General features: G+C 28.2%; 4 protein-coding genes across 8 annotated transcripts in view; 3 read left to right on the top strand and 1 right to left on the bottom strand.

Annotated features, from left to right (window-relative positions):
- The window catches only part of LOC103572911 (synaptotagmin-11), an 87,385-nt gene extending 85,502 nt beyond the window's left edge, over positions 1 to 1,883 (bottom strand). For 3 of the 5 annotated variants that reach the window (XM_053740425.1, XM_053740427.1, XM_053740430.1), the window contains exon 1: positions 1,793 to 1,883. The gene's annotated coding sequence lies outside the window, so the exon portion shown is untranslated. The remainder of the gene's footprint in view (positions 1 to 1,792) is intronic. The other 2 variants (XM_053740431.1, XM_053740433.1) reach the window with 2 other exon arrangements.
- Positions 1,884 to 1,982: 99 nt separating this feature from the next.
- On the top strand, positions 1,983 to 2,411 carry LOC103568433 (speckle-type POZ protein B). Its single transcript, XM_008545285.3, has one exon. The coding sequence runs from the start codon at positions 1,983 to 1,985 to the stop codon at positions 2,409 to 2,411; it is 429 nt and encodes a 142-aa protein (XP_008543507.1).
- A 5,506-nt stretch (positions 2,412 to 7,917) lies between these two features.
- On the top strand, positions 7,918 to 13,122 carry LOC103568432 (T-complex protein 1 subunit gamma). The gene is made up of 3 exons (XM_008545284.3): positions 7,918 to 8,127; positions 8,234 to 8,295; positions 11,347 to 13,122. The coding sequence occupies exons 1-3, from the start codon at positions 8,091 to 8,093 to the stop codon at positions 12,898 to 12,900; spliced, it is 1,653 nt and encodes a 550-aa protein (XP_008543506.1). The 5' UTR covers positions 7,918 to 8,090; the 3' UTR covers positions 12,901 to 13,122.
- Positions 13,123 to 14,583: 1,461 nt separating this feature from the next.
- Positions 14,584 to 17,933, top strand: part of LOC103568431 (death-associated protein kinase 1) — an 89,840-nt gene continuing 86,490 nt past the window's right edge. The window contains exons 1-3 of the mRNA XM_008545283.3: positions 14,584 to 14,987; positions 15,268 to 15,346; positions 15,428 to 15,540. Coding sequence (XP_008543505.1) covers positions 14,945 to 14,987; positions 15,268 to 15,346; positions 15,428 to 15,540 — 235 coding nt within the window. The 5' untranslated portion in view covers positions 14,584 to 14,944. The remainder of the gene's footprint in view (positions 14,988 to 15,267; positions 15,347 to 15,427; positions 15,541 to 17,933) is intronic.

Genomic DNA, 17,933 nt, shown 5'->3' with positions numbered 1-17,933 from the left:
ATTATTTATAATTAATTAAATTATTTATACGTGATTTCTCATTTCACAGTATTCAAATTAATTCATCTACTATACATTTCAAAAACATTTTTATGAAAATTCTACATTACCAACGGTAATACAGTATATCGACAGTCAGTATTATCTTCCGAGCAAAATAACAAAATCGACTACAACTAAATTCATACATGTTTACAACATCATCCCTGCTAATTTTAGAACAGATTTAAATATTCACTTTTTTTAAAATACACCGAAAGATATTGCATACCTACGGTAAACGTAAACACATTACTATTTTATTTTTTGTTGAAACCTATCTTTTCGTTATACTTGACTCTTGTATATTAATTTTTATTTTAATTTCCAACTTTTTGTAAATAAATAAACATTCTTTGTTCGACATTTTTAATTATATTCTTTTTCTTTATTTGAACTATTTTCAATTTTTACTTATACTCAAATCAGACTTCAATTCAAATAAACATTAATTAAGTTAAGTTGGCAACATTTCAGTAGCGTATTAAAATTATTTTGCTTTAACTTTTACGAATAGTTAAATGCTCTCAATATAGATCAACGACATTGTTGTACATTTTATGTTTATAAAGATTGTCTAATGTAAAAATCACAATATCATTGTATTAGTATAGGTGTTAGTTCCAATTCTAGTTATTTTCCTACTGTTATTAAAAGATGTTTTAGGGCTACAGCATGGCACTCTGCACACGTATGTATACTACTATAATTTTATAAAATGATCCATCAACTCTAAAGATTCATTTATTTAACTATTAAATTAATATTAATATGACGAAATCGAATTTTCACTTTCAGGCGAGTGAAGAGCATAGCCTTCGCGCTTAAGGCATGCAATAATATTTATATTTTACATTAATTTATAATTTATTATAAAAAAAAAATATTAACAAAAATATATTTCTAGTTTTTATAATAAAATTAAGGATTAGAAATAAATAACCTCATATAGGGTAAATGGGGTGAAAATACCGTTTTGCTCAATTGCAACCCAGTTTTCGATACTAAAAATGTAAATTGAATGACTTGTCCCGAGAAAAAAAAGTTCATATCTGGCTGTTAGCAGGGAGTCTAGTATATGGTGGGGACAACTGAATTGATTGCAACGCTCGCTGTGGACACTATTTCGTAGAATCATGCTCTTGTTGAACACAAACACGTGAAAGTTAAAAATAAAAATGAATCATAATAGTTGTGTTGTAAATTACTGACATTGCGGAAAAAACAATATGTCATAATTTATTGAGTCGAATCCGGTTTGGATAATGTTCATCATTGCCTAAAAATTATTAAAAAAAAATTATTAAAAAAAATTGTGTTGAAAGTTTAATAAATATTTAATATGGAAAGAGGGTATACGACGTCCAATGAATATAAATTTGTTTACGAATGGAAGATTGATAAAATAGATCGTTTTTTGAAACCTAATTTTGGGATATCCGATATCCTGACTTTATTCTTTTTTCGCCAAAATTCTCAACAGGAGCTACACTGAAGGATGAATGGCACCTTTCTTTAAAAATGTTTTATAATACGCCACACTCGTTAAATCCTGCCTCGCATATGAAATTCGCTTTATGTTCTCTGAAATATAATACCAAGATAAACAAAAAATGTTCAAGTTACATTTTAAATAACGAAAACAATAAAGTATTGAAAACTAAGGAAGAACATTATCTGGTAAGCAACAACGAAGCGGAAATTTATCGTTTAACGCTAAAGAAATTAATGGAAAAGAAAAATGAATACTTACCCGATAATACTTTAACATTTTGCCTTAATCTTACTATGTATGATAAAGCTGTTTCAACTCCCGCAAAACTTGAATTAAATATTCCAAAATGTCAAATGTCCCACGATTACTCAGAACTTTATAACACAAAAATGGGTAGTGATGTTATTATAAATGTGAGTAACAATTTCGAGCTCACAAAATTATTCTGATGGCGCGAAGTCCTGTTCTGGCTGCAATGTTTTCTCATGACATGATTGAGAAAAAAGAAAACAAAATATCAATACCAGACATTGCTCCAGTGATCGTCGAAAAGGTCTTAAAGTATATCTACACTGATCAATTAACTGGTCTTGATGCATATGCTGAACATTTATTAGAAGCCGCAGACAAATATCAGATACGATCTCTTAAAGAAATGGGCCAAGAATCTCTTAGTAAAACTTTAACTGCTGACAATGTATTCAAAATAATGACTTTAGTTGATCGTTACAGCGCCAAACATCTATTGGAGTTTACAAATAAGTTTATGGAATCAAATACCAAAAAGATTATCGGGACTCAAAACTTCAAAGAATTTAAAAAATCAAATCCTCCTTTAGCATTTGAATTACTGGAAAAACTCGCATTCTTCAAGTAGTGAAATTAACTGATACAGTTGCCCATGGGTATGTACTTAGTTTTACTTTTCATTCAACACTATTTTTGTTTATTTATTTTATTTTCCATATTTTCAGACAAACTAACAAGTTGATCAACAAAGAAGATTAAAATTCAGTACAATAACTTGGTGCTCAACAATATTTCATAATTTAAATACACTAGAATATTCGTCATTCAATAACTTTTATTGACATATTAATTTGTTATTACAAGCCTGATAAATCGAAATTTAAAATATAAGTAAATTAGGAATAAAGTCTTGATTCATATTTCAACATAATTGCTGACTACATTTGTACGAAAAATATTTTCATACATTATTTGCTATGAACTCAAATATATTTATTTTGTTTAATAATACGGTTGAGTTATTGAAATATATCGACTTACTGATAGTATTTAGTCGTAAAAGTTATTGCTTACAATATTATTTTAAACAAAACACGATATGCAAGTAAATGATGTCATTTTCAGCTGGAATTGCTTATTGCTGACAACATCGTCTCATTTTTTATCATTGAATATATTTTATAAACAAAATATTGTTAAATAATTTAATAAAAATTTCAAGAACTTGAAATTTCCACAAAAAAATTATTTTCAATAATTATCGCATTCCATTCGCCCAGTAAGTATAAAGTTCCAATGGCAGAACGCAGAGTCCCACTTGCAAATTTAAAGCGGGGGTATACCAAATAAATGTTAGTTGAAGCTGGTGAGATTGAAGTAAAACTGATACTGGGATGATAAGGAATTAATCAAAATCTCCACCACTCCGCTCTCATAATAAGTACAATAAAAGCCGTAATCTCATGTGTAAAGTTGTTAAGTTTAATTGCAAACGTAAAGCTGTCAGGGATATTTTCATTTTTATTTACATACATTTTGTAATAGTTAAAAGTGTAAAATATCATTTTAATAATATTTTCTCCAACAAAATCATATAAAAATTAATTGTTTAAAAATTAACGCGCGCATTTTATTTTATATTTTTTGTCTCTTTTCTTTTACGTTGACATTTAAAAAAGCAAATACACAAAACTCAATATAATTGTTTTCCGGTGTTACGCTTAGTAAAAAGTAAAACTAATCGCGATCTCTCACATCAAGTTTGAGCAGGACAACAGTCATTCACTCTTTTGTTAGTTTTTCTTTTTATTAAATAAATTGTTTGAATAATAAGAGGACGAAAAAACAATAATACTATTATCTAATCATAGAATTCGCAACGAAAGTAAATAAATAAAACGTCTTATAATATTAATTGGGATACAAATTAAAATGATAAGTTATACAACGTTCAATGAAAAAAACGTTATTTACGAATAAAAGATTAAAATGGATTAATATTAATGGATTAATAAAATGATAAAATGGATTATCTTCTCGATTATCAATCTTTTACGCAGTTTCTCATGAGCGCGCCACTGATGATATTCTCTACATTGGTCCAGTGAGATAACAGTCTCCATTGTTTTACATTCTTTACTTTTTCTTAAATAAACTGTTCTACTAAGAAGCGTAGCAAATAATTAAATTATTCTTATGTGATAATATAATTCGCAAAAAAAAAAGTAATTTGAAAATCTTGTAATACTGATTGTGTTGAAAGTAAAATAATTCTTTGAAATTGAAAGAGATTCTACTAAGTAAAAATAATATCGTTTACGAATGGAAGATTGATGACATGGATATTTTTTTCAATACTGAAACCAGTTTTACACTTACTTCATCCAGCTTCACATCGGGAGCCAAAATCCAAGATGCATGGTGTATTAACCCTGATTAAACAACTGAATTCGAGCGAATTAAAAATTTTAATTCTGTTAAATTTGGTGGGACAGAATTTTAAAGAATTAAAATTTTAATTCTGCTCAATTCAGTCGAAATTTTATTTCATGATCTAAATAAACAGTTCTCTTCATTCTAGTCTATCATTTACTTAATTCAAATATGTTAATATTTTAACCAAAACTTTCACATTTATATACTAAGAATGATAAGTTCTTACAGCAAGAATTTGCTTTTTTGCACCAAGAAAGTTTTTTGGCTGAAAGCCCTACCACCAAAAGTCAAACTTTTAACGTGCAGTAGGTATACAGGGGTCATAAGTAAGCTAAAAGTGAAGAGGAGGGGAAAACCCTATTCGAGCTAATTATATTTAAAAATGTTATCCTATTTCAATCATTCTCTGCGGCTACAGGCACAAAGCGTGAGATTGCCTCTCGAAGAATCTTAGGCTTGAGTCCCATTTCTGACTAATTGATTCTTTTTTAAAATATCTAAGGCCTAAAATTTCTTATCTCAAGAAAGGTTTCCTTAATCCAATAAAGTAACAATCTTCAGTCAAGTAAAATATTTCTTGAGTTAAGACTAAGGTATTTTTCCGCTAAAATTAAAATTTCTTGTCCTAAGAAACTTTTCTTGATTCAAGAACTTCAAGTTTCAATTAAAAAATTTTGTAGTTTTAAATTAAGAATTTTTAAGCAAAATAATATCTTCTACCAAGGATTTCATATCTTCAAGTAAAACTTTTTTTTCTTTACTTGAATTCAGTAACATTCAAAACCTAAATCAGAAATTCCCGGATTATTTCCGAAGTGAACATAAATAAATCAATTTAAAAAATGCAAACACGGTTGAATTTAAAACGATATTCAGAAAAACGAAAATTATTTTATAATGAAACAGAATAAAATTGATTTAAAAATTTTGAATTTGTTTTATTTAAATTTAATTCTAAGTCAAAAACACAAATTCGAGAATTATTTTCGAATTAAATAGTATAAAACTGATTTAGAAATTTCGAATTCGTTTCAATTAAGATTGATGCGGGGTCAGAACCAGAAATTCAAGGATTATTTACGAATTAAACAGAATAAAATCGATTTAAAAATTTTGAATTCGTTTTAATTCAGTTTAATTCTGAATCAGAACCACAAATTCAAAAATCATTTTTGAATTAAACAGAATTAAACCGAATAGAATTATTTAAAGTTGTTTCAATTTAAATTAATTCTGGTTTTCTTGCCGAATTAGACAGAATTCATTTTTAACTTGAGTTAAAATTAACATAATTTATCTGAATTAAATAGAATTAAAAATTTAATTCTGTTTAATTCAATCGAATTTAGTTGTTTACTCAGGGAAATTCATCTTTGATTCTAGAAACATGGTAGAATTTCACTTGTGTTTAACAAGTGTTCATCCGTCATTTCGCAATTTTACGAAAAATAAAAGTTGGTAATATTCATTCTTACCATTTCAGAAGGTGAGCAAATTTAAATATAAATTGTCTACAATTTGACGGTAAAATACTTAGCAATTTTTCAAGTCAAATTAACAATAAATTGACATAAAATTTGCAACGAAAATTGACAACTTTTTTCTAGTCAACTTTTGAAGTGAATTTACGTTATAATTTCAGGCAGTGAATTCATGTCAAATTCAATTGCATACAAATTGTCGTAAAAAATAAAAAAGTCCGAAGTTGACGGAAAAGTTGCAAAAGCTAGAGTTGTCAACAATTTTTTATTAAGTTAGTCGCAAACTAATGAATGCCAACTTTTTGACGACCAACTCGTGCTATCAGGGTGACTATCTGTGTCATCGAGATTTGGGTAATAGGTTTTATGTATCTGCGTAAACTAAATTTGGATATTGAGGATCTGTATTATCGAGATTTAGTGAATCGACATCCCTCCCCCTCATAGCCCGAGTTTCTGATCAGAAAGTTGGTGTACATGAGTTGCGACCAACTTGATGACAAGTTGTCGACAACTTTAAAGTGAACTGAAATTAGATATGTAACTAATGACTACAAGTTGGCTACAGGTTGCTCAGAAACTTGGCGATAATCTACTTCTGCAACCTGTCACCAAGTGTCTGAGCAACTGCAAAATTGCAGTCAAGTTGTTGGCAACAGTTACATGAGCTGAAAGTTGTTGAACAGTTTCTCGGTAAGTTGCTGTCAACTTATGGAAATGCCAACTTTTGCGGCCAACGGTGACAGGTTGCGGCTGTAGGTTATCGTCAAGTTGCGGTCAACTTGACTATCAGGGTTCTCTGGCATCAACTTTCTCAGAAAGTTTGCGGTAACTTGTAGCCAAAAGTTGTAAAGCTAGAGATGTCGATAACTTGTCGTAAAGTTGGTCGCAAACTAATGAATACCAACTTTTTGAAGAGCAACTCGTGCTATCAGGGTATATTAATGTATGAATTAAGTAAATTGTACACTTTACCCTGATACTCACTCTAACTGTAAGTTAACTACAAGTTACAGCCGTATTCTAAAGGTAACTTAATGAAAAGTGTTGAAGAGCAAGCAGTTACCTTTAAGTTGACAATAAATTGTCTGTAACTTGAATTCAATTTGACTATAAGTGTTAATGTCAAACAATGACGTTAAGTTGATTAGAATTTTCATTTCAAATTGACGACAAGTTCTTACGTCGAATTACATTCAAATGACGGCAGTTGATTTGCATCAACTTGCACGCAAGCATTATTTACCCTATTGCATAGTTTGTTTTAGCAAAAGTTTCGTTGAATTTTTCGTCAAATTACCGTCAACTTCGGACTTTTTCATTTTTCACGACAATTTATATGCAACTTGCTATTGAATTTGATGTCAATTTACTGCCCAAATCAGACTGCAAATTCACTTTAAAAGTTGACTAGAAAAAAGTTGCTGTTAATTTTCGGGCAAAATTGATGTCAATTTATTGTTAATTTGACTTAAAAAATTGTTAAGTATATTCTTACCGTCAAATTGTAGACAATTTCATAGATAAATTTGCTTACCTTCTGAAATGGTAAGGATGAACATTACCGACTTTCATTTTTCGTAAAAAGTTACCTTCAACTTGAAGAAAAATTAACCGCAAATTGTTATTTTCAACTTTTGCTGCCAAATTGTCGGCAGATTTGGGCAACAAATGTCAGGTGATTTCAAAATCAAATTACCGTCAATTTCAAACTAAAGTGGCTATTAGGGTAGCTAAGGCTTGCCAGAAACTTGTCGTTAAGTTAGCTGAAAATGTTTCACTGCAGAACTTGCTGAGCAATTATATTTAAAGTGTGGCTATCAGAGCGAAGTTCTAATTATTTATCAAGTTTAGTTACAATAATATTTGTTAATTAATTATTGCTATTCTTAAATTGATGCAAATATATAATTAATCTATTAACCATATTGTAAATTATACGCTGCATGTTTCTTATAATTTTTACATTAAAATGTATTAAATATGAATAATTAAATATATAGTCTGTGTAAAATACTGTAATAGTAAGATATTTTATTTTATTTATAACCTTGACAACATTCGGATCTCTTATATTGCCCCCATACTATACGTCATCGCGATGTCAATGGTTTCTTGGGTAATTTTTTTCTTCAATAGTAGTCTCAGTGGCAGAGTTTAGTTTCTCTCTTCACTACCATTACTCTTGTAGACTGCGCATGCGTCAACGTGTATTTTAACGTATAGGCTCGACACTCTCCTGTCCATGTTCCGTGACTTAACAAATAGTACAGAATTTTTTTCGTATCCATTTTTAACTGCTTCCTGCCTTTTTCTATCTAACTTGATATTTATTGGCATATAAATTCATAATTTATAATTAAAACAGTTGAAATACATTGTAAACAAACATGTTTGGTCCGGGTGCTGCGCCTTTGTTGGTTTTAAGTAAGTAAACGATAAAATATACATTTGATACTTTTTTGTTTGTACGCCGAATATTTTAGTAAATTAATATATTAACCTAAAATCATATCTTTTTCAATAATTCCAGGCCAAAATACAAAACGTGATTCCGGTAAAAAAGTGCAAAAAGAAAATATTCAAGCTGCCAAGGTGAGAATAATTAAATAACATTTTATAAAGTTGATTGATTTTTCCTTATAAGGAATTGTACCGGTGATACTCCCACGTGCCGACCATACTAAAAATCTTTGTAAAAGAAACCATTTTAAAATTTTACGATAAATTTTTTTGTTGAAAATCAGAACGAAGTTTCTAAAATAAAATAATTTCATGCGGGAATCATGTATGACCTTTTATGGGAATAATGTGATAGATTATTTATAATAGGATAAATTAAATAATATGCACCTCTAGGTTGAATTATAATTCTATATAGATATATCTGAAATATATATTTAATCATGGTGACCGAATTTCTGGAAAACCTGGAAATGTCAGGGAATTATATATATACTGGAAAAGTCAGGGAATTTTGTCACAAAGCTGGAATAATTATTACACTTTTTTTTTTTTGACTGAAAAAATCCGATGAATTTTTTTTTTTTTTGTTAAAAATGCTCCAAAAGAGGCGCGACACGAATGCGATTGTAATATGATCTTGAAAAAAAAAAATTGGTATATATTGATTCCAATAGCGAAAAAATTAAGCATTTAAAAAAAAAAATTCTTAGTAGAAACCAATTGTCAGGATCTTCAAGCTATCAACATGCATATTGACAAGTTAAAAAACCGAATATATTACAAGTACACATAAAAAAAAAAATTCTCGACTGTAAGTAAATATTTTTTATTTAAGAAAATTTTTTTAAAAACTTCGATTTTCTCGGATAAAGTAGGAATTTCCTCTGACCAAGAAAAATTCTCTTGACTCAAGAAAATCTTGATCTGGTTCCCGAAAACGTTTGTCTTCCAAAATATTTTTTTGACTCAAGATAACTTTGTTTTCTGTGTATACATGAGTATTGAACTAATAAGTTTCACGACATTTCTTATTCATGTACTTGATTAATATTTTATTAATATTCTATAAAACGTTCTTACTTATAAAATTTATTCTAGCGTAAATAAAAAATTTATTTATATTCTAATATAAAGTAAGTTATATAAAAACATATTAAAAATCGAAAATAAAAAATTATTAATTTAATAGGGTAAAGGTACCATTTGTGGCCACTACTCCATTTTTGGACATTTAATCCTTTATTTTAATTAATGAAAAAATATAAAATAAAATTTGCATTTTAATAGTGGGATAAAAGTATCTTTAACCATATTAAAAAAATTAATTATGTTATTGGGTCTTTTACAAATTATTTTATTTTAATTTTTCAAGTGTCCAAAACTGGCCCTAAAGTGGCCAAAAACAGTACCTTTACCCTACATAAAAACAATACTTATGAAAATTGACAAATAATAAAATAATATTTCACTTAACGACAATGATTGATTATTTATTGAACTAACATACCATTTTATTCTGAATTAAATAAAAATTTTCAATGATTTAATCTTACTACATATGTTTAGAGAATTTCAGTTTCAAAATCTATGGTCACCATGTTAATTTTTATTATTATTACCATCATTATTTGCTCACTTAGCCATGGATTTTTTTTTCTCAATAACACCTAACTTAAATACTCTGTTAACTATATTAATTATTATCAGTTGATTGTTGAAATTAATCAGTTCAAAATTTTATTTAAAATCTGAAAAATATGTCAATATTAAGGTGGTCACAAAGAAATGCTTTCAAAATTCCCTGATATTTCCCGGTTTCCCAGTAAAGTTTTTCACATTTTTCCCCGATTCAGAAATTTTATTTGTATCATAAAGTTATATAAAGTTTGTATTATGTTTTCATTGTCATTAATTAAATTTGATTTGATTAAATATGATGATTAAATCATGCAAGAAAACTAAAAAAAGTCAATAAATTAAACTGACATGGTCTAATTTTGATTATTTGATGTTAAAAATGTGTAAGTTAAAATATTTAATAAAATATGTTATGATTGAAATAATTTCAAAATACGCTAGTCACAAAAATTAAGAGATATTTAAAAAATTCCAAATCTTTGTGATTTTCAACAGGCTATAACTCAAAGGAAAGTGGTCATACAATAAAGATAAAGATGATAAATTGTCGTTTCAAGTGTCTAGTTTTCTGATCTCGTCTTAAAATTTTTATTATACACTGTTCCGAAGTAATAAAAAATCAATCACAATTATCGAAAAACAATTTATTGAAGCCTGTAGATCGTTTTCAAGTTGAGCAAAAATTTGGGAAACTTTTTTTTTCGATAGTTATCTTAGATTTATTCCGGGACCGTGCACAATTTGGTGACTAGCGTATTATTGAAAGATTGAAAAACTTTCAACTGCCGCTATTAAATACCCGAATACTTTTTGAAATTCCCTGACATTTCCATGATTTTTACCGGTTGCCTTGAATTCCCCGATAATTTCCAACATTCCCGGTTTGTGGTCACCCTGAATATGTAGTTTTGGATAAGTAAAGTAAAAGATTTAGTACTCGATCATAGAACTGATACTCGATCACTTCATGTATTTGTATATCTATATTAAGTAAATATAGATATACAAATACATAAATAATCGGGTACTAGTTCCCTGATCGGGTGCTGGGTCTCTTACTTTATAGTTCTACGTATGTTGGATTGCATGAATTTTTTTGATTATAGAAGATTGATTCAATTTAATTTAAGCTCTTTTTTTGCATTAAAAATATCAGACTTCATTATAGATAAAATTCAATGATGTTTTTGAAAAAATTTCAACAATCAAATTCGTATAATGCGTCTAATAGATAGGATACTGAAGTTAGCCAGCGTCTAATAATTTGTGGGTTTTTTTTTTTTTTTTTTTTTTTTTTTTTTTTTTTTTTTTTTTTTTTTTCAAAATATAGAATTATAAAAAAAAACAATATTTGAAAAAATTGCACTTATGGTTTTTAAATTTTCTATTTATGCTTTTTTTTTTTTTTTTTTTTTGTAATTGATTTGCTAAAAAAAAAAAAAACTATCAATGAAATCTTAAAAACTGAAATTTATTTAATTACGAGTAAAAAATTACTTGTTTATGATGAACAACTTAATAGTTATTTATTTGTTTTTTTAGAACGTTGCAGATGTCGTTAGAACTTGTCTTGGACCACTAGCAATGTTGAAAATGTTAATGGATCCAACTGGTGGAATAGTGATGACCAATGATGGAAATGCTATTTTACGTGAAATTACTGTTCAACATCCAGCTGGTAAATCAATGATTGAAATCGCTAGAACTCAAGATGAAGAAGTCGGAGATGGAACAACATCAGTAATTGTTCTTGCTGGAGAAATTTTAGCGACAGCTGAACAATTTTTAGAACAAGGAATGCATCCAACTGTTATCATAAGAGCTTACAGACAAGCTTTAGAAGATATGGTTGAAATTTTACAAGATCAAATTAGCATTGAACTTGACTGTAATGATCGCAATAAATTAGTCGAAGTTGTTAAATCATGCGTTGGTACTAAATTTATTGGACGCTGGTCTGATTTGGCGTGTCAAATTGCTTTAGATGCTGTTCATACAGTCTTACTTGAAGAAAATGGACGCCGTGAAATCGATATAAAACGTTATGCTAAAGTGGAAAAAATTCCTGGAGGTAGTATTGAAGAAAGTCATGTTCTTAAAGGTGTTATGCTGAACAAAGACGTCACCCATCCTAAAATGAAGCGATGCATAAAAAATCCACGGATTATTCTTCTTGATTGTAATTTGGAGTACAAAAAAGGTGAATCGCAAACCAATGTTGAGATTATGAAAGATACTGATTTTACCCGTGTTTTGGAGCTAGAGGAAGAGCATATTAAAAAAATTTGCGAAGATATAATTGCTGTTAAACCAGATGTTGTAATAACTGAAAAAGGTGTTGCTGATCTTGCTTCACATTTTCTGTTAAAAGCTGGAATTTCAGCAGTTCGTCGTGTTCGTAAATCAGATAATAATAGGATTGCACGAGCATGTGGTGCGACAATCGTTAATCGTACTGAAGAACTTCGTGAAGATGATGTTGGTACTGGTGCTGGACTTTTTGAAATTAAAAAATACGGCGATGATTATTTCTGTTTTATTACTGAATGTATTAATCCAAAAGCATGTACAATAGTATTGCGTGGAGCAAGTAAAGATGTTTTGAATGAAACTGAACGAAATTTACAAGACGCTCTTCACGTTGCTCGTAATTTACTGATGGAACCTAAATTAGTACCAGGTGGTGGTGCTACTGAAATGTCAGTTTCAAAACTTTTAATGGAGAAAGCTGCTGGAATAGCTGGTGTTGAACAATGGCCTTACAAAGCAGTATCACAAGCTTTAGATATTATTCCGAAAACATTAGCTCAGAACTGCGGTGCTAATATTATTCGTACATTAACTGCATTACGTGCTAAACACGCAACTGAAGGTAATACATGGGGTATTGACGGTGAAACCGGTGAAATTGTTGACATGAAAGTACGAGGTATTTGGGATCCATTGAGTGTTAAAATGCAAACTTATAAAACAGCTATTGAAACAGCTATTCTGCTATTGAGAATAGATGATATTGTTTCGGGCAGCAAAAAAAAGGGAAATGAATACAACCAAAACCAAAATGCAGCTCCCACAGAAGAATCAATGAAAGAATAACTATAATAAAAAAAACTAACAAGAACACACTTTTTTAAAAAATAATAATGCTTATATAAAATAATATAGTTATGCTTGTTTCGTCATTTCATTGTCTTATATTTTTTTCGATTCATATAAAAACTAATAATTTTTCACACTTTGTATTTCACTAAGCTAATAAATTTTCATGTAATAAAAAAAAAACATTCAATTTTTAGGATTAAATTTTTAAACAATAAACTGTTTTTCTTACCATTTATTTGATATACAACCTGTTGACTATCCTTGTGATTTTATTAATAAATTTATACTAACATTTAACAATAAATTATCAAGGCGTAAATAATAACAATGACTAAATTTTAATAATTTGATTGCTAGACGAAAGGGAATTTGTTTTCAACTAATCTTCCCATTTATTAAATTCTAAAGAAACTATCTATGGGAAGACGTCTTTCTTTACTTTCAGGAGTCAGAGTGCCATGAAGGGGGACCACTAATGTGATTGCTTGAAAAAAAAGATAATTTTTGGGTATTTTTTTTAAAGAAAACTACTGCATCGAATGTTTGAATATTTTAAGGATATATTTGTGGATATGTAATCAATACAAGATAAAATTTTCGGATCAAAAAATTCGAAATTCAGCGAGTTATTCACAATCCTCCGACGCTCTAACAAAAAGTCCTCCCCCCCCCCCCACTTCTGCAATGATAGCGATTTTCTCATTGCATAAAATAAAGAAAAACTCAAAATTTTACTGAACTAAAAAGTATTTCCCGTACCAAGACCCTCAGGCTAAGAAAAAATTAAAATTTAACAAAATGACGGAATTTAAAAAAAAAAAATTTCAAATTTTGCACGAAAATTTGATGATTTTTGGCCTGCCTAAATTACATTTTCGATTCAATCGGAAAACTGGAGGTCCATAGTACGTAGAAACATATATGCAATTCAAAACAAATTGATCGGATGATTTATTTTCGAGTTATAACTGCAGTAATTTTAAAAAATGTATATTCGAGAACCGATAAGCGGCTGCTCTTCAGATGGCTGTAATTCAAAAAACTATTCGAGATATGCACTGTAAATTTTAGTATGTTGTTTTTGAAGGTATATGCTATCGAACTATGTAAAAAAATCCCTGGTGGATCTGAATGACGATGAATTACCATAATTTTCCTTAATTGACGGTATTCGTAAGAATCGTGGTATTATAGGGTAAACATAAGGTATTTTACGGTAAAAGTACGGTATTTTTATCGTAAATTTGCAGTAAGAGAACCGTGATGTATCGTGAAATTGCAGCAAGCCTGCAGTATTTTACCGTAAAGTAAAGTATGTCCTGTAGAAATAAAAAAGTACGGCGCTTACGGTAAAAATGCAGCAAATTGCGATAAATTACCGTATTTTGTTGTAATTAACGGTAGGTACCGTACATTATTGTGAATTGTCGTAAAATGCTGTAAATTACCGTAGATTATTGTAAATTGTCGTTGAAATACCGTATTTTTCGGTAAATTACAACTAAATGCTATTAATCAGCATGATTCGGATCCACTAGAAATTGATTTTTTTCAAAATTTCACACTAATGGTCCCCCTTAAACAAAACGTTTTTTATTCTTCATTTATGCAATTAAAATTTGACTACTCTACTTGTTTATTACATTTTTTGTTGTTTTTTTTTAACACGATACCGTCGTATCAAGTATAATTTATGTAAAAATATTAATTGAAGAAGGGAATAAAAAGAGCTAGTAGATTATAGTTAAGTTATCATATTATCAGGTGTCGTATATTGATTGCTTCTGTATATAGGTATATTTATCTCAGAGATAGTCTGAGGTGTGTGTTCGATTTAAGAAGGGTATAAGGTATATGTTATATATTTATTTGTACATACTATACAGTGAGATATATCATTTGTGTACAAGTACATGGATGATGGAGAAACGACAACGACCGGCGTGTTAAAGTTTGACAAATGTTACGTTTTTCATGTCATTTTTTTTACTATATCAATAAATTATTTAAATAAATAAATAATTATAATGCATTGGATATGATGCCGAATACATCACGCCCACTGTTAACTTCAAACGTTGGTAAATAATTCATATTGTTATACAATTTTTAATTAACAGATTACTATTTTATTGTTATTTTTTTTTTTTTTGAGGTTGATAGTTTTAGTATCCTTTTACTAATAATATTATTTATTAAATAATAACATTAAATGTTTTATGTAAATAATTATGATTTACAATATTTTAAAAATTTTAAAATTTTATTGGTTTTATTTCCCTATATTAAATTCATTTTTTCTGTCACTGATTAAAATCGTATTCTATTTTCTTTTACGTGAATTTTTTCTTTGTTCATCAGAACCAGACTGGAACACATTGATGGAGGTTCACTATGAACCAATAGAAAAGAATTACGAGTTGTTAGAAGAAATTGGCAAGTAAGTATTTTAGTTTTCCATAATATTCATAACTAAGTATTATAAAATTATTGATTATGTTGTTTGCCGAAAATTTTTCAGAGGTCAATTTGCTGTAGTTAAAAAATGTCTGGAATTGAAAACTGGCTCCGTTTATGCTGCAAAAATAATGAGGAAACGACGTGTTGCTAGAGGTGTTGCTGCAGCTGATATTGGTTTGTATAAATTTGATAGTGACAAACACAATGATATTGTTTGTTAGTTTGAGTATTAAATAAAAAAGATAAATAATGTCTTATTTGACAAGAAAAAATTTGTTGGCTTAAGATGTTTTAAGAAGCATCTGCAAAAATCAGCTCGATAAAAAATTTTTAAGAGGTCGTTCACAAACTTTGAAAATTTCAAAAGTGATTGAAACTCGGATTTTTTTTCCAATTTTTTTCTTTCTTATGGCAGTAATAGTTTATATCTGTAAGATAACGCATATACTGGACATTTTAGTCCAAAATTTCAATAACTAAATGTCACTCAAGAATTTTGAGTGTTTCCGAGTGCTGTCTTTTGGACGTTTTTAAGTGGCCATGAAAATTATTATTAAAGTATCTCAATTTTTTCACCATCAATTTTAGCATAACGAATTTGAATAGAACCCAAGACATAGAAAAAATTAGTTATTTATATACATTTTTTTTTTATTTGATTTTTTTCGGTTTTTTTTTTTTTTTTTTTTTTTTTTTGTTATTCAAATCTTACCCAATTCTATTATTTTAGACTGTCCAATATATTTTCGGTTATACAAAAGTTGTATTTTAGTGAAATGATAATAATTGATTCATAAAAAAATATAAAAGTTGATTCAAAGTATTAATTACATGTATATGTATTAAGGTGTTTCAAAAAAAAGCAACGACTTTTTTTTTATGGTGTCTAAAAATTAAAAAAAAAATTAAAAATAAAAATTTTGGTACCAATCCGGATTCTATTAAGATTTGCCTCAATCCATTTTTCCATTTTCTATTTGAATAACACGGGAAAAAAAATTTTTTTTTTTTCTTTAGAATTTTCCAGCTCACAAACCAATCGACGGATTTTTATGCCCAATAAATTTTTTGTAGAAAATTGAACGCTCTACAAAAAAGTCTCTTATCATTTTTTGATAAATCCCACTGTTCGAAAGTTATTTAAGCTTCAAGTCAAATTTATGATAAATTTTGAGATTTTTTTACTTTCCTGGCGAAAATATCAGTCTTATCGAAAAATGCCGTAATAACATTTTTGAAGATAATTTTATTCCTTACAAATTATTACGAACAAAATTTTTCGAAGTTCTGCATTGTTTACAAGTTATTTTTATTTCAATGTCAAGCTCTTATAATCAATCAGAAACCTATTTTTTTAAGAGCTTGACATTGAAATGCAAATAACTTGTAAACAATGTAGAATTTCGAAAAATTTTGTTCGTAATAATTTGTAAGGAATAAAATTATCTACAAAAATGTTCTTACGGCATTTTTCGATAAGACTGATATTTTCGCCGGAAAAGTAAAAAAATCTTAAAATTTATCATAAATTTGACTTGAAGCTTAAATAACTTTTGAACAGTGAGATTTATCAAAAAATGATTAGAGACTTTTTTTTGTAGATTGTTCAATTTCCTACAAACATATTTACTGGGCATAAAAATCCGTTGATTGGTTTGTGAGCTAGAAAATTCTAAAAAAAAAAAAAAATTTTTTTCGGTGTTATTTAAATGGAAAATAGAAAAATGGATTGAGGCAAATCTTAATAGAGTCCGGATTGGTACCAAAATTTTTATTTTCAGTTATCCTTTCAATTTTTGGACACCAAAAAAAAAAAATTTGTTGTTTTTTTTTTTAAACATCTTAATAGGTATCTATAAATAGTTTAATAATATTAATAATTAATATGCAAAATACTTGAGCGACATTCAAAAACTTATATTTTGAGCTAAAATTTTCCGCATTAGGAAGTTAAAAATTTCCTGAAAGTTTCAACCCTTAATTTTAATTTCAACTACTTTACATCTGATTTATAAGTTTTCCCATTTAAAATAAATAGGAACGTTTGGATTTCTTTTTCAATTTTCTATAGCTCAGCCGCATTTCAAGTTATCGGGCCGCCCCTTGCGGCAATTTTGTAGGTAATTTTTAATACTTTTTAAAAGTCTCCTTAGTAATTTTACTAAAATTTTAATTGGTTTTTCTGTATTGGTTCTGAAAACAATTTTTTTTTAATAGTAATTTTGGTTTTTATTTGATATTGACTAAATAATGAAATTTGCAGTAAAAATGCAGATAACGATTCTTTGGAAAATTTGATTTTCTACAAAAAAAGGCCCTCATAGTTAAGTGACTCAAATTATTCGTTCACGCGAAATAGGGATTTCATTAATTTTGTAAATAAAATATTCGTCAAAAATTTTTCCGAAGCTTATTAAATTTAATTCTTCGTTTTTTTATTAATGGGTGAAATTAATAAAAATAAGATTATTTACTTATTTAAAATTAAAACTAAAAGGCATTTGGTCGAAGTTTTAAAAAAGTATTTTCTTTACATAATTAATCAAGTCCCTACATCACGTGAACGA

This window comes from Microplitis demolitor, chromosome 1, assembly GCF_026212275.2.
Source record: "Microplitis demolitor isolate Queensland-Clemson2020A chromosome 1, iyMicDemo2.1a, whole genome shotgun sequence".
Classification (NCBI taxonomy): domain Eukaryota; kingdom Metazoa; phylum Arthropoda; class Insecta; order Hymenoptera; family Braconidae; genus Microplitis; species Microplitis demolitor.
Note: the sequence above shows the minus strand (reverse complement) of the source record. Positions and strands in the feature narration are given on the sequence as shown.

Coding starts and splice junctions, on each gene's coding strand:
- LOC103568432 (XM_008545284.3), top strand. CDS start 8,091: ATGTTTGGTCCGGGTGCTGCGCCTTTGTTGGTTTTAA. Junction 8,128..8,233: donor TGCGCCTTTGTTGGTTTTAA/GTAAGTAAACGA, acceptor CAATAATTCCAG/GCCAAAATACAAAACGTGAT. Junction 8,296..11,346: donor AAAATATTCAAGCTGCCAAG/GTGAGAATAATT, acceptor TTGTTTTTTTAG/AACGTTGCAGATGTCGTTAG.
- LOC103568433 (XM_008545285.3), top strand. CDS start 1,983: ATGGCGCGAAGTCCTGTTCTGGCTGCAATGTTTTCTCATGACATGATT.